General features: G+C 42.9%; 1 protein-coding gene across 10 annotated transcripts in view; it reads right to left on the bottom strand.

Annotated features, from left to right (window-relative positions):
* The window catches only part of MCPH1 (microcephalin 1), a 245,709-nt gene extending 227,512 nt beyond the window's left edge, over positions 1-18,197 (bottom strand). For 6 of the 10 annotated variants that reach the window (XM_047713674.1, XM_047713702.1, XM_047713693.1 and 3 more), the window contains exons 1-3: positions 17,945-18,078; positions 16,637-16,728; positions 8,401-8,519 (exon numbers count right to left, since the gene is read on the bottom strand). In XM_047713674.1, coding sequence (XP_047569630.1) covers positions 8,401-8,519; positions 16,637-16,728; positions 17,945-17,984 — 251 coding nt within the window. In that variant the 5' untranslated portion in view covers positions 17,985-18,078. Of the gene's footprint in view, positions 1-8,400; positions 8,520-16,636; positions 16,729-17,944 lie in introns of those variants that run through there. The other 4 variants (XM_047713729.1, XM_047713719.1, XM_047713746.1 and 1 more) reach the window with 3 other exon arrangements.
* Between the last annotated feature and the right edge of the window lie 5,665 nt (positions 18,198-23,862).

Here is a 23,862-nt window from a genome sequence, read left to right as displayed (position 1 = left end):
CCTTAAGAAACGAGGGCTCAACGGTGGCAACAAGAAGAGAGAAGATAAAGCAAAAAGGGAAGTAGGGGACAGACTACCAATGAAAGCAACAAAGCAGGACTCTCAGGAGAAGAAACTGAGAATTCCCTTGTCAGGATTAACTAAGAGGCCTCTTCTCAGGACTAAGGGTGCTGTCAATTTACATTTCCACCCAAATATCTCCATTAACTTCAGGCTTTCAGGAAAGGTCTATTTTTTCTGTACCCTCCCTTTCCCCACATTCCTACATGACCTTTTACAAGTAGCTCACCATCACTTCCCCCAAGAAATTTTCTCTGCTATCTCTAGGCTAAGGTAAGGAAAGCCTCCTCTGTTCATGAGTTGACAGGACAAATACTTACAGAGCACCTACCAGAAGCCAGTAATGTGTTAGATACTTAGTGAAGACACAACCGCAAAACAAGACAAACATGGAGGCCAAAACAAGACAAACATGGAGGCCGCACCTAAAGAGTTTACATCATAATGGAAAGACCAAAATGCATGATTAGGTAAGTAGGTAGGCAGACAGATAAAACAGGCAAATAAATCACACACTACTGGGTATTCACCCAGAAAATACAAAAATACTAACTTGAAGAGATATATGCACCCTTATGTCTATTACAGCATTATTTACAACAGCCAAACTATGGAAACAGTCCAAGTTTCCATAGTCCACCACTGACAGATGAATGGATAAAGAGGATGTGGTGTACATACACAACGTACTATAATTCAGCCAGAATGAAATCTTGCCATTTGCAATGATATGGATGGAGCTAGAGAGTACATTGCTAAATGAAATAAGTCTGTCAGAGAAAGAAATACCATATGATTGCACTCATATGTGGAATTTAAGAAATAAAACAAAAGAGCAAAGGAGAAAAAGACAGAGAGAAAGACAAACAAAGGAACAGACTCTTAATTATAAAGAACAAACAGATGGTTACCAGAGGGGAGGAGGGTGAAGAGATGGGGGAAATAGGAAATGAGGATTAAAGGGTACATTTATTCTGATGAGAAAAAATAAAATTTAATTTGAAAAACAGACAAATGAACAAAATAAGTTCTAAGGGTACAAAAAGGAAAGGAGTTGAGACAGAAAATAACAAGGAGGACTCTGTTCTGTGGGCAATACGGTCTCTGTAATACTAGTCAATTCCATAGGTACAGCACAAAAGTAGCCATTCACAATACATTATCAAATGTGCAAGGCTGTGTTCCAGGAAAACTTTATTTATGGACACTGAGACTTGGATTTTATATCATTTTCATGTGTCAGGAAATTCTCTTGACTTTGTCCCTAACCTTTTAAAACGGTGAAAACCACTGTTAGCTCAAGGGCCGTAAAAAACAAACAAGGTGGTGGGGTGGATTTGCTGGCCCGGATTTGCTGGCCCACAGGTCATTGTTCACTGCTTCTGCTTAGAATCACGTAATTCTAAGCTATTTTTACCTCAGCAAGAACAACATAACTGATTGATCTGATAGAAGTGTTGCACTTGCTAATGTACAAGGGGTGAAAGGAAAGGGAGACAGGTAGGAAGCGACTGCATAATGCAGCAAGATGATAGCTGTCCGTACTAAAGGGGAACAGCAGAGACAAAGACTCACGAGATCTATTTTGAGATACCATCAATAGGCCATTTTAATGGACTGCATAAGGAGATGAGAGAGCTGCTTGATTTTGATCCTCCCCCCACAACCTTCCATAAGAAGACAACTTTAAAAATGCAAGCATTTTTCATACACACACGACCTATGCTTTTACCAAAACTTCAAATGACACATCTACAGGAAAATAACGCAAGTCTGAAAATAGCTGCAAGTCTGAGGATGCAGAAAGTGGGGGAAAAGGCTTACAATTCTACAAACAGAGTGGAGGGGCCTGTAACATCAGAACAAACACATGTAAAATAACTGAAAAGGAGGAAGTTGGCACTAAATGCTGAAATACAGAACAGGAATGGCTCACAGCACCTGTTACAGGGAAGAGGCTCTGGAAAAATGTCAACTCTGAGGGCTTATCAACTCTACCGAGAAGGAGTGGTAACCCTGGAACAAACAGCAGTAGAGAAACCAAGAGGAAAATATTCAAGGATCCTACAGAAACAAAGGCCTCACCATCAACATCATCCACAAAAGGAACTATGCAGAAGACTAGCATAGGACAGTGTTCAGAAATTTGGAGCCCTGCTTAGAAAATGAATGAGAACATAACAAAGCAGAGCACAGCCCATTAAAAAATGTTTGGAAAAGAAAATGCAAATCAAACCATTTCAGCTAATGAAAATCTACCTGTCTTTGAAAATAAAAACAAAGCTGAAGAACGTAACACAACTGTCACATCTGAATCAAATACCCGCAAACAAGCATATGGGAAACTATCCATCCAGCCACCTGTATGTGTGAGATATTTCTTGAATCATAACTATAAAAACTAAGAACAACAAAAAAAAAAAACAGGAAGACATTAAACAAGAGTTGAACTCACCAAATAAAAAGACAAAATCATGTCAGAGATGAAGGCTTAATTATAACATGCCAAAGAAGAAACAGATTCAAATGAAAATTTAATAAAAAAAAAAAAAAAAAAAAACTGAAAAAAAGCAAGGCAGGAAGGAGAACGGGGATAAAAGTGACATTCAGAAGGAAGTAAAAAGACTCAGTCAAAATGGTTGAAATTAAGGCAGGCAAAGGAGGCTCAACATACATGTAATTGAAGCTCTTGAAGAAGAGAAGCAAAACAGTAAAAAGGGGTAATATTTAAAACTGTAAGAAAAATTTTCCAGAAATAGGAAAGCCTGAAGCTCTTAAAAAGGCCAACCTAGGGATGCCTGGGTGGCTCAGTGGGTTAAAGCCTCTGCCTTCAGCTCAGGTCATGATCCCAGGGTCCTGGGATCGAGCCCCGAATCAGGCTCTCTGCTCAGCAGGGATCCTGCCTCCCCCTCTCTCTGTGCCTGCCTCTCTGCCTACTTGTGATTTCTTTCTGTCAAGTAAATAAATAAAATCTTAAAAAAAAAAAAAAAAAGGCCAAACTAGAATTGGAATCAACAATTGGATCATTTTAAGACAAACAAAACAAGCAAAAAAAACCCCTTGATTTTAAAGAGAAAAAACAAACAAACAAACAAACAAAAAAAAAACCTTGGGTCCCCTGGAAGGAAGATCAAATAATCTACAAAAGGAAAAGAATTAGACTAGCCTCAGATACTTTAAAAAATAATAATAATAAAAATAACAACCTAGGTCCCACTTACATTTAAAAAGTCATATTATAAAAGGAAGCAAACAATCTGTGGCTCTACCACATTTTCTGGGTGTTTATCCTGCAGTAACATAGTGACAGAGTCTGTGGGAGTGGTGGTGTTGAGCAGCTCAACCTCCAACAGAAGACTTGCTGTCTCTCTGGCCAAAGGAACTAGGGGACAGAGCCTTGGCAAGTATGGCCACCAGGGAAAGGACCAGGGAAACAAGCCAGGGAAGAGGAACCTCAGATTCTGAGCATAAAAGCCCACATCCCTGGCTGACCTCTGACCTACTTGTGCATAAGGCAAAAGGACATCAGCCTGAAGCCAAGGCTTGAAGAACTGAATGGATCTAAGCAAACGTCTACCACAGGTCTTAAAATGACAGTCTGCATTTTAAAGCTAAACAAATTAACTGCTTGCTAAAACAAAATCACTCTTCAGAGCAGTATAAAAGAACGCAGAGTCTATGTAACATTTACAGTGTCCAAAACAAAACCCTAAGTTACAAGGTCACATTATAGAGCCAGAAAATGTGACACATTCCTAAGAGAAAACAATCAACAGAAGCCAACCCTAAAATGCTGGAATTATCAGAAAAGAGGATTAAAGGATCTACTGTTATTGTACTGTGCAAGAGAATGGAAAACACGTATGTAAGGAAAGACAAAACAAAAGCAGAAATCCCAGCTAAAAAACAAAACACACATAAAAGAACCAGATGGAAATGTCAGAGGTGAAAAATACATGAATTAAATTTACCAAATGGACTTAATGACAGAATGGAGTTGATGGAGAAAAGTGTCAATGAACTTGAAGGAGGATCAATGTGAAGAAAAATGACGACTGAAAAATAATGAACAAAAACGAGGGCATTGGGGATAAGTGGGGACATGTCGAAGACCGTGTTCAACAGCAGGCATTTGAAAACTATGGGCCACAGGTCAACCTGGCTCCGCACCTGGTTTTAAAATAAGCTTTGGGGGCACTTGGGTGGCTCAGTGGGTTAGAGCCTCTGCCTTCAGCTCAGGTCATTATCTCAGGGTCCTGGGATCAAGCCCTGCATCGGGCTCTCGCTCAGCAGGGAACCTGCTTCCTCCTCTCTCTCTCTCTCTGCCTGCCTCTCTGCCTACTTGTGATCTCTGTCAAATAAATAAATAAAATCTTAAAAAAAAAAAAAAAGAGTGACAGAAATAGTAAACATATGGCTGAATATGAGACATTTTTTTTTCTTAATTTACTTAAAACTTAAATTCGTAACATACTACATACATACATACATAATCATCAAAGGTTTAAATCTCTTTCTACATTCTTACTGAAAACACACCCACTTGTACCTTATAATCATTAGAACTCCTTCTGGTGTTGCTGCTGCTCTGTCCCCTTAAGTGACTATAGAAGGTAGGAAATCTGATAGTGGACACTTTAGGACTGTCTCGGGCTGAAGACACACGTGATAAATACCTCTGGAGAAGAGAATGTTCCCTGAAATCCTGCCGTAAGAAAGTCATACTGCTGCTTCTTTAGAAACCTAGGGTAAATTCATGTGAAAGCGGCAAAGGAATATAGGGACACAGACTCTGATAATGATGTGTAAAACTGCTCTAAAAGAATGAAGTCCAGGGCGCCTGGGGGGCTCAGTCGGATGAGCATCTAACTCTCCGTTTTGGCTAAGCTCCTGATCTCAGGGTTGTGAGACAGAGCCCTGCACTGGGCTCTGTGCTCAGTGAGTGTGCTTGAGGATTCTCCCTCCTCCTCTCTCCCTCCCTCCCCCTGCTGTGTGTGCCCACACTCACTCTCGCCCGTGCTCTCTCTCTCGCTCACTTTCTCTCTCTCTCTCAAATAAATAAATAAATATTTAAAAGAATTAAGTCCATTAATTAAAAAAAAAACAACTAAGTAACAAGGCATGGCCATTCAACCCCATGTGACGAACTCTGACTTTTTCAAGTAACCTTCTACTTGGCAATGTAGCACAATATAGGGGCTCCTGGAGTTGTGGTCACTGTGGCCCTGACCATTCATTACATCATGGCATTTTATTTCCCTGCTCCACTAAGTTATAAATTCTTTGAAGTGCTGTGTCTGTCGTATCTGTCCTAGTATGTACTTGTTACTTTCGAACCAAGAACTACTTCCAGGTTAACTGGCCCTATAACAGACAGGGGTCCTGCAAAGAGTTCCTACCACGGATTCCATTTTCTCAGCATGCCCTCCATGATCTACATTTCAAGTATCACACTCTCCAACCACATCCTCCTGTCCTCCGAAACACAACCTCTTGTACCTCCCCAACAATTCCTCAATCCAACTAAGATTTATGGTCTGTTCATCAAACATTTCCACCATCCTTTGCTCCCTTCATAAGCCCCCAGCCCCAGTCAAGCTTGGAGTCCATGGTCCCTCATTATCCCTGCCTCCCACATCCCTCCAACCCCCTTTATGGGGGTTGCCTGGCAAAATCCAACCCTGGGTAAACCCAACACTCTGCCTCCTTCTTGCTTGTAGGTTGCTGGATAAACAACTGTCCCGTTGCTCGGGCCTCATGGTCAACTTATCACCATCCTCAGGTGAACCATTAGTCCCACCCTGATCCATCCACTTTCCCAAGCTCCTAGACAACTATATCCTGTGTTTGTATTCTCTTCAAACCTCCAATGCCTCTCTTTCTCAGTTCACAGTCTTGCCTCCTTTCACTGAGAAAGCAGCATCAGGAAAGAAATTTCCTTAGGACCTGAAGCTACATTTACTCACTTAGCAGCAACTGTCCCCTAGACTCTGCATTCCCTCCTATCCTTGATCCCATATAACCCACCCTATATAACCTATAGGATATATAAGATTAGCCTGTATATAACCTATATATCCTTTATAACCCATAGGCTTGTGGTTAGAGTCTATTCCCCTCAGCCCTTTTAGTAACCCACTAGTATGAATAAATGTCTCCTCTTGCCTCTTCATTAGCAAAATTTTCCTCTACTGGATCAGTTCTGTCAACATACAGAGATGCTGTCATTTCTCTCATCTTAAACAACATTTTCCACTCCACAACCCCCTCCAGGTACTGTCCCAGGTCTCTGTTCCCCACTGGAGTAGTCTCCATGCACTATTTCCCAACTTCTATTTGAACAAGTCTTGTTCCCACTAATCTGCTAAAACTGCTAGTTAAGACACCACCTTGCTAATTCCAATGGTAACCTCTTAGACCTGACTTTACTCAACCTGTTTGCCACAGCTGATCCCCTCCCTGAAAGCTTTCTTCACCTGACTTCTAGAATCCCATCCTCACTGGTTTTCCTCCTCAACACCCAACACTAGAATGCTCAACCTCAGAACCACCCCCCTTCCCTATCTATACTTACCAAGAGGTCACATTCAGATTTACGGCTTAAAATAACATTTGTATAATGTAGACTCCCACATGTTTATCTGCAATCTCTTCAAGGAGCTCCACACTCCTAGATCTAACTGCCTACCTGACACCTCCACATGGGTGCCCAATAAATCCCCCCCAATTCAGTACATCCAAATGAAACTCATGAGCTCCCCTCCAAACCTGGTACTTCTGAAGCCTTCCCAATCTCAGGAAATTGCAAACCCATCTTTCTGTTTCCTTGGGCCGACATCTCACAATCATCCGTGATTCCTCCCCTTCTCTACAAACTCACATCTAAATCTTCAGGAGATCTAGTCTGGCACTACCTTCAAAAATACCCACTGAACCTGACCATTCTTCATGATCACGTTACAGCCACCCTAGTGCCAGCAACATCTCTAGGCTCTTCCTTTGCCTCTTTTCCCATACACATCTCTTCTGAATCACACTCCACAAGGCCCTACATCCTCTGATGCCCCACTACCCATCACTGACCTCAATCTCCCCCAATGCTTCCCCTTAACCACACCTGCTATGGGCTCAATTATGTCCCCCACAAAACTCACATGAAGTCTTAACCCCAAGTAAGTAAGAATGTGACTGTACAGTTCACTCCTTAACAACGTGGGCTCTAGGGGCACCAACTTCTCCCCTTATGCAGTTAAAAATCCACATGTAACTTTTTTTTTTTTTTAAAGATTTTATTTATTTGACAGAGAGAGATCACAAGTAGACGGAGAGGCAGGCAGAGAGAGAGAGAGGGAAGCAGGCTCCCCGCTGAGCAGAGAGCCCGATGCGGGACTCGATCCCAGGACCCTGAGATCATGACCTGAGCCGAAGGCAGCGGCTTAACCCACTGAGCCAACCAGGCACCCCACATGTAACTTTTGGCTCCTCCAAACTTAACTAATAGCCTACCACTGACTGGAAGCCTTACCAATAACAAGCAATTAACATGTATTTTGTATGTTCTATGTATTATATATAGTATTCTTAAAATATCTTAATTTTTTCAATATTTCAAGGCTACACAGTTTATCTGTAAGTTTTTCAAGTTGTCACACATCTCCAAAAAATTTTCCAATGTTCTTATTGAAAAACAATCCATATAGAAGTGGACCTCCACAGTTCAAATCCTTTTTTTTTTCAAGTGTCAACTACATTTGGCGATCTGACCTTGAAAGAGATAATTAAGGTTAAATAAGGCCATTAGGGAGGGCCCTCAGCCAATACAACTGGTGTCCTTACAAGAAGAGGAGATAAGGACCCCCACGCAGAAACCAGGTGAAGACCTAGAAAGGACAGCCATCTGTATGCCAAGGACAGAGGCCTCAGAAGAATCAACCCTGCCCACACTTGGATGGAGGATTTTTGGCCTCCAGAACTGGGAGAAATCAATGCCGTTAGTTTAAGCCTGTGGTACTTCAGCTGTGGCAGCAGAGCAGATTATCATCTGCCTCACCCCTGGCGGTTTCATTCACCTCCTGGCGGTTTCAGGAACACACTACGCATAGGTGTCTTAGGGGCCGTGCAGTCACCTTCCCTCTAGGCAGAGTTGAGGGTTATACCAGGTCCACCTTCAGCTGTCGGAAACCAAGGCCTGAGGACATTAAATGACTTGCCCAAATAAGACACAAAAAAAAGACAAAAATCACATTTTGTCTGTTTCTGCGATGTATGACAAACAGCTCTACAATCGACCAAAACTAGATACTTACAGGAAAAAAATTAAAAAATAAAGAAACCACTTACTTTTCGACCCAGAGCACTGAAACGAGCTTCACACCTCTCTTCTGTGCTTTGTCCCAAGTGCTCTGGTATCCGTCTTTGAACACAACATGAGTTACTTGTTTATTAAAAGTTTTTGAAACCTGTAGAAAAAAAGGCAGAAAACACAATGTAAATTACCATTTATGAACAATTTCATAATTAATCAAAAAGGATACTTTATTCAATATTTGCCAAAAGGAAACATCTAAAACCCCTACCCCAGCAATTCCATTTCTCAAAATCTGTCACAGAGAACTATGCTACCAAAGGGATAATGCCGCTTAGAAAACAGATCTGCTCCAGTTAGGATGCTGTGTTACACACGTGTTCATCTCTGCTCCCTCACAAGAAAGCCTGACATAGAAAGAGCTCTACAAGGATAAAATGAGAGGTAATGTGGACAGGAGCTGGCAATGCTTTTTCAGTAGAGGAGAGAATGGAAGCTAAGTCAAATACTTAAGGAGATTTAAGACTTCTACATCAGACATAAAATAAAACTCACAGGAAACAATACATGGAATACTTATGTAATTAACATTAAAAACATTTAATGTATTTGGAAGAAAATAACATTCATTTAAATCTGCAGAAGATACTGTGTTCAAGAAAGAATATCTAAGATATGGGGGTCAGAGAACTAAAGAGCTCTTGGAAATTAAAAATATGATGACATAAGTAAAAAGAAGTCTATAGAAATGCTGGACACTAATAAAGTTGAGAAATTCTCCCCAAAGGACAACAAAAAGTCAAGGAGATGGATGCAACAGAAGATCAAGATATGAACATCAGCTCACGATCAGGAGAACCAAGAGCTAAGTAATAACAGTTGAAGAAATACAGGAATAGAGAAAATGGAAAAGAAATAATTCAAGAAAATTTTCTCAAATTAAAGGGCATGTGTTCTAGAGCAAAAGGACTCCCCAAGGGCCCAGCATGAAAATGAAAACGGAACCATATTAAGTATATCATTGTGAAATTCCAGTAGAGCTGGAGTAGAGAAAGATTTGACATTAAAAGAGAGGGTAAAGAAGTGGAGGTGAGGATAAATCACACTCAACACTGAGAAACTACAGTGGAATCAGACTTCCCAACAGCAACATGGAAGTCAGAAAACAATGGAGAAGTGCTTTCAAGGAAAAATAATATACACTTAGCATTTTACAGCCAACTAAAATACCAGTCAAAGGTAAAGAAAGGGGGCACCTGGGTGGCTCAGTGGGTTAAAGCCTCTGCCTTCAGCTCAGGACATGATCCCAGGGTCCTGGGATAGAGGCCCGCATCGGGCTCTCTGCTCAGCGGGGAGCCTGCTTCTTCCTCTCTCTCTCTCTCTGTCTGCCTCTCTGCCTACTTGTGGTCTCTCTCTCTGTCAAATAAATAAATAAAATCTTAAAAAAAAAAAAAAGGTAAAGAAAGGTATAATAAAGGCATGTTCAAACTCATGGTGTTCAAAAATTTACCTTTTACATGTCATCTGTCCAGAAGTGGAAATGGTCCAATACATCACTCTTTTAACAATATTTAATTTTGTCAAAGAAATACATGCATACTGTTTGGAAATAAAAAGGTAAACACTAAAAGAAACATCTGAAAAAGGCTGTCTTAGAAAAATAGAATGAGAAGTGTAGAGCGAAGGATTGCTGGTTTCCCCTTGGTTGTATTATGAACCTCATGGCACTGCACATTTGCCCTTGTAAGCAACGTGTATGTATTGCTTTGATGAAATATAAATACATATCTCTTTGTCTACCTACCTACCTACCTACCAGAAGGCCCCAGAGAGCTATTGAGACAGTAAGGGATGATTACTGAGCCAAGACTCTAGGTACACAACTAACACAACCAGACAGAGGAGTCTAGCATTCAGGGTCATGTTTTCCCTACAGCTTTTGTCATATTTAGCAAACAATGGGTAGCACTTCTAAATTCCTGAGGACAAGAGGGGCAAAAATTGGACTGCCAGCCTCAGAATGGGAGAAGAGAGTCTGGCAAAACCCTCATATCTTGTATGGTCACCCGAAGGGCTCATCCAGGAGTAAGGGTAAACCACAGTCATATTGGCCCTCAGAGGTCTGCAGTCCAGTTTTAAGTCATATTCAACCCTGCAACTGGATTAAGATAATCCTGGATCATGAGCACTAAAAAGAAGACTGAAGTAAATATGAATCTCTTCTGAAGAAAGAGAATACAATTCCAGGTCTCAAATTAATTCCAAACTATTTTAAATACACACAATACTCAACCAGAAGAAACAACAACAACAAACAAAACATCAAGCTTATCTAGAGATGAGACAAGAACATAAACCACTAGATAAATCAAAAAGTAAAAGTAGACCTAGATATTGCAATCTACCCGACAAAGCATTAGGGAATACAGCTAAAACCCAGCTTAGGGAGAAATGTATAACCTAGAAGGCTGTCAAGAGTCTAGCTACAGGGGCACCTGGGTGGCTCAGTGGGTTAAGCCTCTGCCTTCGGCTCAGGTCGTGGTCTCAGGGTCCTGGGATCGAGTCCCACGTTGGGCTCTCTGCTCTGCAGGGAGCCTGCTTCCTCCTCTCTCTCTCTCTCTGCTTGCCTCTCTGCCCACTTGTGATCTCTCTCTGTCAAATAAATAAAATCTTTAAAAAAAAAAAAAAAAAAAAGACTCTAGCTACACTAGTCCAAGGTACCACTGCCTTGGCATACAGTTTTTTGGCCAAGCATTCTGCAGGAGTCTTAAACCAACACCAACCCTTCATGCAAGCACATAACCTAGATGACAGCCCCCAGAGTTATGAACAAATGTCATTTCCCCAATGGCCCTTTGAGAAACCAACTCCTCTACCTTCAAGGTCTTTCCCCTTGTGTGCCTCTTAGACAAGGCTCTGGAGCTACCAACAGCTCATTTTTGGTTTGAACTGATTAACCCAGTCCTAGACTAGGAAGCTGAAAGCATTCCACCCATGGACTCTAGTAAAGACATATGGCTCAGGTCCTGCCATTCTCTCTGGCTGTCTCCTTGTGTGGCTCCTCAAGGGTTCATGGCATCAGGTACCTCCTCCAAGGCATGTAATAAACTTGTTTCAATTCCCTGATAGTCTGCTGTCTCACTGCTGCTCACTATTCAGCACCCTGGGTTCCACCTGACAAATGTTCATCTAACAACATCACAACAAACATGCGTACAAAGAGTAAGGAGGCTAAATGTCAAAGCGCCCATCTTGAAGAGCTGGAAAAAGAACAGCTAATCAAAACCAAAGAGTGAATTAGAGGATTATAAAAATGAGGCCAGAATTAATAAAAAAGTAAAGGAGGATCAAGAACACCAAATGTTGGTTCTTCGGAAAAACTAACAACATCAATAAAAACCCAAGTACATGTTAATAAGGAAAATAAGAGAAAAGACACAAGTAACCAGTATCAGTATGAAGGGGGTCATCTCTATAGACTGTGAAGATATTAAAAAATTCAAACAGGATATTATGAATAGCTTTGATCCAATAAATTTGAAAATTTAGATGAAATGAATACATTTCTTTTAAAAAACTGCTTTCTAAAAGCATTCACAATAGGAAAAAATGAACACTCTGTAATTTTCAAACAGATGAAAAACTGTAACAAAAAGGTTTTTTTTTTTTTCAAATTTTTATTTATCTTTAAAATTTCTTTTCAGTGCTCCAGAATTCACTGTTTATGCACCACACCCAGTGCTCCATGCAATACGTGCCCTCCACAATACCCACCACCAGACTCACCCGACCTCCCACCCTTCTCCCCTCCAAAACCCTCAGTTCCTCAGAATCCACAGTCTCTCATGGTTTTTAAAAAATCAACAAAGAGGGGCGCCTGGGTGGCTCAGTGGGTTAAAGCCTCTGCCTTCAGTTCAGATCATGACCCCAGGGTCCTGGGATCAAGCGCATGGCATCCTGCTCTCTGCTCAGCAGGGAGCCTGCTTCCTCCTCTCTCTCTGCCTGCTTCTCTGCCTACTTGTGATCTCCGTCTCTCAAATAAATAAATAAAATCTTAAAAAAAAAAAATCAACAAAGAAAGCTCAAGGACTAGTTGGCTTCATTGGCTAATTACACCAAAAGTAATAAGTTAGAAAAAGTAATTTGAAAGATACCATTTATAATACCATGAAAAATGACCAAGAAATTATAAAACATTACTGAAAGAAATTAAAGAAACCAAAATCAACAAAGGCATATAGGTTCATGGGTTGGAAGATTCAGTTTTGTAAAAACGTCAGTTGTCTCCATACTTTGGATCTACTCCATATTTTGGATCTACTCTACTTTGGATCTACTCCATACATACGGATCTACTTTTATCAATCCAATCCCATTCAAAATTTTTAAAAGCTGAGAAACTGATTCTAAAATATATGTGGAAATGCAAAAGGCAAAGAACAGCCAGGACACCCTGAAGGAAAAACAAGGAGACTTAGGAAGATTCATTATAAGCAGCAATTATGAAACCAGCCTATCTTTAGTACTGAACCACATGACAGCACTACCGGAACAGAAAAGGACAAGCCAGTATTGGTATCACTCCTTGAAATATTTGCAGGGGAAAAAGAAAAAACAAAATACCGGCAAACTGTTATCAACAAATACATAAAAATGATAACGCTTTCCCACCACCTGAGTCTATTCCAGACTGCAAAGTTAGTTAATGATAAAATAAATAGTTATTCACTATGTTAACAAAGTAAAAGAGAAAAACCTTATGATCTTCTCAATTATATGCAGAAAACACAACTAAGGACATTAAAAAGTTAATTCATGAAGAAAACTCTCAGCAAATTAGGATCTGAAAGTTGGTTAAAAAAAAATTAGGCATATGATCTTATACATGTAATCTAAAAAACAAAACAGACTCATAAAAAACTGGTGGGTACCAGAGGGGACAGGAGTGGTGGACAAAATATGTGAAGATTAGAAAAGGTATGAACTTCCAGTTTTAAGCCCTGGAGATGGAAAGTATACCATAAGGAATATAATCAAGGATATTAAAATAACTTTGGTAACAGATCAGAACTAGACTTACTGGTGATCATTTCATAGCGTACATAAATGTGGAATCACTATGTTCTAAACCCGAAATGAATACAATATTGTATGTCAACTATACTCCAATTTTAAAAACAGAACAAAAAAACTGCATTAGATGAAAATACAAAGTTTTCCCCTGAGCAGAGGAACCACACAAAATAAGTGTGCTCTATTCAACACAGGCCCTCACCAGTGCAGTATGTCCAGAAAAAGAAATAGAAAGATTACAATTAGAAAACAGACTGTCTATGCACATAATATTCAATTGTGTAAATTCATAAGTCCCCAAAATGCCATATCCATGAGTTTGCTAAATCTTCTGGACACAAGGTAGATGTGAAAAAATTATTTCTAGGTACCAGTAATAAGTTAGAAAAAGTAATTTGAAAGATACCATTTATAATACCATGAAAAATGACCAAGAAAATTATAAAACATTACTGAAAGAAATTAAAGAAACCAAAATCAACAAAGGCATATACGTTCATGGGTTGGAAGATTCAGTTTTGTAAAAACGTCAGTTGTCTCCATACTTTGGATCTACTCCATACTTTGGATCTACTCCATACTTTGGATCTACTCCATACATACGGATCTACTTTTATCAACCCAATCCCATTCAAAATTTTTAAAAGCTGAGAAACTGATTCTAAAATATATGTGGAAATGCAAAAGGCAAAGAACAGCCAGGACCCTGAAGGAAAAACAAGGAGACTTAGGAAGATTCATTATAAGCAGCAATTATGACTGTGGTCTGTCATGAGAACAGATACTGAAACATCCAGTTACCTGACCTATGACAAGCAAAGTCATTACTTCAGAGATGGGGTAAAGGATGGTCTTTTCAATAAATGGTGCTAAGATAAAAGACTATTCACGTGGGAAAAAAATGAAACTATTTCACATCATATATAAAAATTAATTCCAGATATACAGTAAATCTAGATGTGAAAGGCAAAATGATAAAGCTTCTAGAAAATAAAGGGAGAAATCTTCGTAATCTTGGTACAGGCACAGTTGCTTTGTTTTTCTTTTCAAACAAAAGCTCACCATAACGAAATAAACTATATTCCATTTATCAACAAAAGATACCATAAAGATGAAAAGACAAGTTACAGAGTTAGAAAATCTTGCAATTCATATGGCCAACAATGAGAGCGGGAATGCTTACCAATCAAGAAGAGAAGGAAAAACCCAATAGAAATAGGAGCTGGAGTCTTGAACAGGCTCCTCCAAATAAATATATGAAAACATGCAGGAAAATACAATTTCAAACCATGATGATGTGCCCCCAGAAACACACCAAAGGGCTGAAAATAAATACAAAACTAAGTACAAATGGCAGTGGGGATCTCATCCACTGGCTGAAATGCACACAGTTTTCTGCAATGGTTGAATCCATTAGGAACCATTGCGAATTTTCTCAGAAGTGATAATGGTCTTTTTATCATACAGGAAAATTCCTTGTTCTTAGAGGTTACACACTGACAGTTTAGGGACAATTTTATCTGTGACTCCCTTTCAAACAGTTTAGGAAAAGAAACACATATGCGTGTAAATCTACTATACAGAAGAGATGAAGACAAAGCAAGTACCTTAAGATGTTAACAATTACTGGATCGCATATTCCTTTTTATTTGAAAATTTTCTCAATTAAAAGTAAAGAGCAAAAAGATCCAAGAGATCGAAGATCTTAATACTAAGATACAACAGTCTTAAAGGCCATTCTGTCAAAAATAAAAAAAAAAACAAAACAAGCAAACAAAAAAGGCCATTCTGTCAGCTCCCACACCGCATGGCCTTTTTCTCAGCCAGTGTACCTTGTCTTTTCGCCCAAGTAGGTAGCAGGCATCAAAACAAGGAAACACCCTCTGCTTCCTACCTTCCAACGATCGGAAAAGAAGGGGTCTTCTCAGGTTCAAAAGGGCGCCCTATCCCTACATGCTCCATACTCTCCACTCCGGTCTGCGGTGCCTGTCAGGGGAGGGCCTAGCAGGAGTCAGACAAGATTTCGGGGCACCCTCTCTGCCCATGGCTCAATGCCCCTTTCTGTTTTATAGCCTGGATGCCTCTCTCGCCTCACCCTCAACTCTGGCCCTGCCTTCACCCATCTTCTTGCCGTATTAATCTCTCTGCCTTTACCCAGCCTGTCGTGCTCCCCCGCACCCCCCATCACCCGCACACGTGAATACACTTTGCTCACAGTTCAAGAGCCTCTGAGAGCAGCCCGTCTTCACCACCTCCATTCCTCATATCGCATTCATTTCTGGGCTAATGTCCAATCCTTTCACCCATGTCACTGAAAACTACACTCATCCACAACCTTACAGTTTTCAAACCTAAAGTACACTTGCCAGTCTCAACTTGTCTGAAGATTGTGCATTGCTTAATTTTTCTTTTTTTTAAGATTTTATTTATTTGACAGAGAGAGATCACAAGCAGGCAGAGAGGCAGGGAGAGAGAGAGGGGGAAGCAGGCTCCCTGCTGAGCAGAGAGCCAGATATGGGGCTCGATCCCAGGACCTGGAGACCATGACCCCGGCCAAAGGCAGAGGCTTCAACCCACTGAGCCACCCAGGCGCCCCTGCATTGCTTTAAAATTCCATCTCTGAAGTACATGCCTCCTCGGACTTCCAGACTTAGTTTTCCAGAATTTCCTGGAATTCCTCTGTTGTCCCCAGGTTCCCTGCTCCCATCACCTGCCCTTCAAGTACTAAATAGGCTCCCCCTCAGCCCCTTTCATTCTAACCACCTGAGTCATTCCCACAGCAGTGGTTTCACCCGACCCACGGTCTCGACCCCTACAATATTATCTCCAGCCTCAACTAACTCAAATTCCAGATCTGTGTATCTAATTGTCCGTCGGATGTTTTCAGTGTGCTCAAATTCACAATCTTTCCCTTAAAAACCTTTCCTTTTCCTGTATTTCTCACTTTGGTCAACAGCATCCTGCATCCAATTAACCAGTGTCAGAATCCACATTTCTAGGCTAGTCTTAGAACCAACTGTTCTCAATCTTTTCTGCATCCTGGTTCACCCCTCCTCCACCACGCCGCTCACCCACTGTCTTCCTTGTTCTTCACCCCGCATGTTCTACATACGAGTTCCCAAAATGAGAAAATACAAGTATTTCTCATTAGGTATCAGAGGACTGCCATATGGAGCAATGGTAAAATTAATTTCTTACCTTTGCCCCCATATCCACAAGTTGGTTTGTAAATGTCTTTGAATAATTTTCCGTTCCATTCACCGACCAGACTTCAACGTACGCCACTACATCTGAAAATAAACAAGATACTAGCATGAAATATATCTGAAATTCTAGCAACTCTCCCCAAGGAGTTCAATAGATGTTTATCCTGTTCTATTTACATTCAAAAGTAAATTCAAAGCTTCTTCTATCAAAAGCCTCTTCAAAATAGCATTAGTGCCATTAAGGTTCTTAAAACTCCAAGCAAAGAACAACTTCATTAATACACACACGGAGGCTTAACTTTTTTTTTTTTTTTAATTTCTTTCAGCATAACAGTATTCATTATTTTTGCACCACGCCCAGTGCTCCATGCAACCCGTGCCCTTCCCTAATACCCACCACCTGGTTTCCCCAACCTCCCACCCCCCCCCCTTCAAGACCCTCAGGTTGTTTTTCAGAGTCCATAGTCTCTCATGGTTCACCTCCCCTTCCAATTTCCCTCAACTCCCTTCTCCTCTCCATCTCCCCTTGTCCTCCATGCTACTTGTTATGCTCCACAAATCAGTGAAACCATATGATAATTGACTCTCTCTGCTTGACTTATTTAACCTTCTTAACCCTGGAGCTCTTCCCAAATTCCTAAACTAGGCTAGACTTTTCTGGTGAAGAGTATGTTTTGTGTAAAGGACCATACAGCCACTTAACTTCTTGTACCAGGGGACAGACATGCCCCCCCACCCCACAGGGATGGTGAGGGTACTGGGCTCAGAGACAGCCCCCAGCCCCGGAGGCAGTGACAACCCTACCACACTTCCCACAGGGACACCCGACAGGGAAGGTAGTGGACTCAGAAACAGCCCCCCCACACCCCACAGGGGCGGTGACAGACACCCCCATACCCCTACAGGGACTGGACTTCAGGACAGCCCTTCACACTGGACAGGGACTGGACGGGACTCCGGGACAGCCCCCCATCCCCCACAGGGACTGGACTCCGGGACAGCCCCCCACATCCCACAGGGACGGTGACAACCCCCCATACCCCACAGGGACTGGGCTGGACTCAGGGACAGCTCCCCCACACACCCCACAGGGACAGTGACAACACCGCACCGGGAGGGGTGGGGGGACAAGTCTTCCTCCACATCCACACGCTGCCGGGGCAGACTTCCTGAAACACCAGGCTCGCCTCCCCACGCGCCTAGAGAGCCCACTCCGCGCACTCACGGAGTCCTGGGCGCAGGCCCTCAAGCCGGCCCGTGGCCGCCGACTCAACTCCCAGAGTGCAGGAAGTCCCCTCACCTTTCAAGACCTGGGGCCCTGGGGTCACGGGAGCCGCCATGAGAGACCTTAGGAAGCGCACCGTTGCAGAGCCAGGAGTAGGTGACACCGAGCATGCGCCAGAGCTGACGTGCGCGCAAGCGCGCGCCCTTCCCTTCCAGCTCCACGGAAATCCGCTCATCCACGTTTTCTAACAGCCCAAGGAGGGTGGGAGAAAAAATGTGACCGCCTTTGCTTGCCTTAAAGGGGCCAGAGGGTTTTCCCTGCGCCGGGTCTCAGCTCGCCTCCAGTCTGACAGCGCTGATCAGCGTTCTCCCCGCGAGTATGTTCTGTCTGCTTGGGAATTAAGACTTCGGGTGTCCCAGAAAACCCAATCATAGTTCCGTTTCCATAAGGACACTCAGAAGCTTCCCGGAGCCTCGCTTGGCCCACCTGGGATCTGCGGGAGAGGGAGGGGCGCCGTCGTAGTTCGCAGCCCCTATGGGTCTCCGACCGCGCGGTCTCCGTCCGTCCGCGAGCACCGGGTCCCCGGGCGCCGCCCTGTCGTCAGCGCTCAGTTACCGCTCGGAGGGCCCGACCACTGCCTTCTCCGTCCCTGAGAGCGCCTGCGGGGAGGGTGGGCGCCCCTGGAGACCCCGGGCTTCAGATTCCCCCTCGGGGGGGGACAGTGGACCTCATCCCGCGGGAGGGAAAAGGAGGAGCCAGGTCTCAGACACTGCTGGAGGGACCCCAGGTCTCCGACCCCACTGGGGGGACCTTGGACCTCAGATCCCGCGGGGGAGAAGGGAGGATCCCGGTCTCAGACCCCGCTGGCGGGGGGACCCCAGGTCTCCGACCCCACTGGGGGGACCCCGGACCTCAGATCCCCTCTGGAGGGGGTACCCTGGACCTCAGATCCCGCGGGGGAGACGGGAGGAGCCAGGTCTCAGACCCCACGGGGCGACCTGGGCCTCAGATCCCCGCTGGGGAGATACCCAGGGCGTCAGATCCCGCAGTGGGAGAGCGGGGACCCCCGTCTCAGACCCCACTGGGGGAACCCGGGACCTCAGATCCCCGCTGGGAGGACACCCCGGACCTCAGATTCCCGCTGGAGGGGGGACCCCGGACCTCAGATCCCGCGGGAGGAAAGGAGGAGCCAGGTCTCCGACCCCGCTGGGGGGACCCCGGACTTCAGGTCCCATGGGGCGACCCTGGACTTCATTCCGGCTGGGGGCGGCGGGGCGGGGAACCCTAGACCCCTGACAGCAGCTGTGGGAGTCCCGCGCTAGGCCGTCTCGCTCGAGCTTTGCCGGCCGCAAATCCCGGAGCGGAAGAATCCGGGCGGGAGCGGGCGAACCCGGCAGGAAGCTCGTGGGATCCGCTTTAGGAAACAGCCCTGCGGGAGCGCCGCTCACCCTCCGGGGGATTCAAACCTCCCGCCCGCGGAGCCCCGCCCACGACTGCAAGTCCCTCCCCCAGGGTGCACGTGCTCGTCCTGCCGGGTGCGGCTAGCCAAGGCGGGGCTGCGCGAGTTCCCGGGGTTCCTGGAGAGGACGGTTTTTACGGCAGGAAAGGTCTTGTTTGGCTGCTGATAAAAACCGTTTAATCTCCCTGAAACGCCGAATCCGTTGAAGGATCCATGCCCTCTGTATTAAAGGATGAACCACCGAATGTATAAAAAGCCTTCATTTCCAATGATTTCAGTGCCATCCATGTCTTCTGTTGTATAAAACATTCCATTCCCAGGCTTAATAAGAAGCACAAATTAAGGGAATCCCTTGTAACCTAATGGTTAAAATACAGGCTAAATTACGAAATCAGTCTGGACCTGGAGTTTGGAGACTGGCATCAGCCACTAACAAGATCTGAGATAATGACGAGTTACTAAAACTTTGCAAGCTTTTTCCTGTTTAAAAAAAAAAAAAAAGTAATCCTTAATAATAGTAGAAATAATAGCTGACGTTTGTTGAGCACTCTATCATGGACTTTAGATGTATTATCGAAGTTCATCTTACCTATGAGGTGAGTGTTGGTATTACAATTTAAAAGCACTTGTGTACATCTATGTATTTCCTCCTAGACGCTTATTAACATTCTGTATTTTTTAACGTGTTTATTATATCCTGGAGACCAACGGGGGACTCATTCTCTGCCCCCCCCATCTCCTTTACAATTAAAAAAACTTCCTGTTATTCCCTACTTCAGATTACTTGATGCTCAGGAAGGCCCTTCTAGAAAAAGTAAGCAGGGGCACCTGGGTGGCTCAGTCCTTAAGTTTACAACTCTTTGATTTGCGCGCAGGTCATGATGTCAGGATTGAGATGCAGGGAGCCTGCACCAGCCCAGTGCTTAGCTGGGAGTCTGCTTAAGATTAAGACTCTCATAGGCGAGAGTGCTCTCTCTCTAAAATATTTTTTTAATTTATGAAAACAATATAATCCCATTTATATGCATAAACAATACAGTCCAAGAGAGGTACCTGAGGCGGCATAGCCAGGAACTAGTGGTTTTGGTTGGAACTGGAAACCATACACTTATCATCATCGTTTTTTTAACTAAATACAGTGGCAGGGTGTATGTCTGAGAATACGGACTACCATCAACCACACGGTGGTTCTAAAGAATTACCTTGGTCATACACAGTCCTCAAGCCCCACTTCCTAGACTCAGATCTCTGATCGGTAATTATATCATCAAACTGTTGACCTAACAAACTCTGAGGAAATGGTAACACCCTTTTTTGGGGTAGAGTAGGCTTAGCTCGTTATTGATGATAAAGCCTTTGTCTCACCAAGTAAGTGATTTAGAATCCAGTAATGACACAATAACCAATCACCACCTTTGCCTTGTACAAAAGGTGGTATAAAAGCTCAGTATCTGATAGTCTCAGTTTTAAGGTCACAGATATTAGCTCCTCTTTCCTCTAGAAATGTTACAGTTTTAGGTTTTATATTTCAGTTTCAGATCTATTTTGAGTTAATTTTTGTATATGGTAGAAATATGGACCTAAGTTTGCATATAGATATCCAAATGTTCCAGCATCATTTTTTTTAAAGATTGTATTTATTTATTTGACAGACAGAGATCACAAGTAGGCAGAGAAGCAGGCAGAGAGAGAAGTGGGGGAAGCAGGCTCCCTGATGAGCGCAGAGCCCGACCTGGGGCTCTATCCCAGGACCCTGGGATCATGACCCCAGCCGAAGGCAGAGGCTTTAACCCACTGAGCCACCCCGGTGCCCCCCAGCACTATTTTTTGATAAGCTTTTTGTCTGCTGCATTCATGGCTTTGTATCTTAGTCAAAATCTGTTGTGCATAGATGTGTGGCTTATTTTTGGAGTTCCCATCGGTTCCATTAAGCTACTTGTCTATCTTTATACCAACATTGTACTGTTTTGATTACTGAAGATCTGTAAATAAGTTGTAAGATCAGGTAATGTAAGCTCCCAAAAAACCATTCTTTTTCAAAACTGTTTATATATTCTAGATCTTTTGTATTTCCATATAAATCTTAAAATCATCTTGTCACTTTCTATCCAAAAAAAAAAAAAAGGCCTGCTGGAATTTTGACTGGGATTATGTTGAATCTCAGATCTATTTGAGGAAGAATTGACATCTTAAAAATATTAAATCTGGGGCGCCTGGTTGGATCAGTCAGTAGAGCCTGTAACTCTTGATCCCAGGGTAGTGAGTTCAAGCCCCACATTGTGTGTGGAGCCTACTTTAAATAATTTTTTTAAAGATTTTTATTTATTTATTTGACAGACAGAGATCCCAAGTAGGCAGAGAGGCAGGCAGAGAGAGAGGGAAGCAGGCTCCCCGCTGAGCAGAGAGCCCGATGCGGGGCTCGATCCCAGGACCCCGATATCACGACCGGAACTAAAGGCAGAGGCTTTAACCCACTGAGTCACCCAGGTGTCCCTAAATAATTTTTTTAAAATACTAAATCTTTTGGGGAGACTGGGTGACTCAGTGGGTTAAGCCTTGCTTTCGACTCAGGTCATGGCCTCAGGGTTCTGGGATTGAGGCCCGCATCGGGCTCTCTGCTCAGCGGGAAACCTGCTTCTCCCTCTCTCTCTCTGCCTGCCTCTCTGCCTACTTGGGATCTCTCTCTCTCTGTGTCAAATAAATAAATAAAATCATTTTTAAAATAAATAAAAATAAAATATTAAATATTTTGATCCATTAACATTTATTTATGTCTTCTTTAATTGCTCTCATCAATGTTTTTTACTATTCAGAGGTTGACTCTTATAACTTTTGTAAAATTTCTAATTCTGACCTAAGTATTACCATTTTTGATGATACTGTAAATAACTTTTTACAATTTCAATTTCCAATAGAAATATGGTTACTGTTTGTAATTGATCTCATGTCCTACAAACTTGCTAAATTTAATTAACAGCTTTAATTGATTTTTGTACATTCCAAACGATGTTCTACAATCACGTTGTCTGTTTTAGGAGGAAAACTTCTTCTTCCAACTTGAGTCTGGTGAATCGAGGCCTGCAGTTAACAATAGACAGACTAACAGGAGAAAAATCAAGGCTTATTTTCATGTGTTCTCTGTACGTGTAGAAGTACTCAGTAATGCGTTACTCACTGACTAGCCAAAGACAAAAGGTTTATCTACCAAACCTAATACAGTTTTGGGCTTTATGGGAAAGTTATGGATGGTCCTCTGGGGCTTTGCGATGCTCATGAACCTGGCAGACTCTTTCTCTGGCTGCTGAATGCATAGCACGCTCCCTTGGAGGAGTGCTAACAGCAGGCGTATTTTCTGGACCCTCTGCTTTTAGATAAGGGAAGCTCAGAGAAGATTTGTTTCTGCATCTTCTTTAGCTTACATGTCCTCACTTTAAAATAATCTTTATACCAATTCTGGGGGTCCTAGTGGGTCCCCAGATCTGCAAATAAAGGCGGCATGGCCTTCTGCTTTTCAGTTCGATGTCTTTTTTCCTTTTTTTATTTTTTATTTTTTTGTTTTTAAGATTTTATTTATTTGACAGACAGAGATCACAAGTAGGCAGAGAGGCAGGCAGGGTAAGGGGAAGTGGGAAGCAGGCTCCCCGCCGAGCAGAGAACCTGATGCAGGGCTCAATCCCAGGACCCTGGGATCAGGGCCTGAGCCAAAGACAGAGGTTTTAACCTACTGAGCCACCCAGGTGCCCCTTTTCCTTTTTTTTTTTTTTTTTTGCCTACTTACGCTGGCCAGAAACTAGTCCACTAGTTCTCCCTCCAGGGGCAGTTTTGTCCCAGGGAACATTTGGCAATGTCTGGAGACATTTTGGGTTGTCACAGTTCAGGAGTGGGAAAATGCTGGTGGCATCTAATGGGCAGAGGCCAGGGATTATGCTGAACATGCTTTAGTGCCTAGGACAGCCTCCGAAACAAAGAATTACCCAGGCTAAAATGTCAGCGTTGCCAAGGTGGAGAAACCCTAGTCCAGCAGAATGGTGAGTAGAAGCGGTAAGGGCATCATCCCTGTGTAGTTCCGGGTCTTAGGGAGAAAGCATCTGGCCCTTCGATGTCAGCTATGATATTAGCTGGGGGTCCTTCACGGGTGCCCCTTACCAGGTGGAGGAGGTTCGCCTGTCTTCCTCTTGCAGGAGTATTCCATTTTTTTTAAAAAATTGGGAATGTTTGAAATCAGGATGTTTGGTTTTGTGAAATACTTTATTTTTTAATCTATTGAAATGATCACTTTTTTTTTCTAGGTTGTGAATAGGGAGCTACACTGATTTTTGAATGTGGAAATAAGCCTGCATTTCTAAGATAAAGCCCACTTAGTCATGATGTACCATCCCTTTAACATGTTGTCAGATCTGTTTTATTAAAATTTGTTTAGAATTTTGGCCTCTGTGTTCATGACATATTTGGGTCTTCAGTTTTCTTGTAATGGAAACTTGGAGATACAGGATGGAATTTTAAAAATAACAAAGTGTTAAAATGTGAGCAAATC

The sequence above is a fragment of the Lutra lutra genome, chromosome 2, assembly GCF_902655055.1.
Source record: "Lutra lutra chromosome 2, mLutLut1.2, whole genome shotgun sequence".
NCBI classification, from domain to species: domain Eukaryota; kingdom Metazoa; phylum Chordata; class Mammalia; order Carnivora; family Mustelidae; genus Lutra; species Lutra lutra.
The sequence above is the reverse complement of the archived record's forward strand: the minus strand, read 5'-3'. Positions and strand labels throughout refer to the sequence as shown.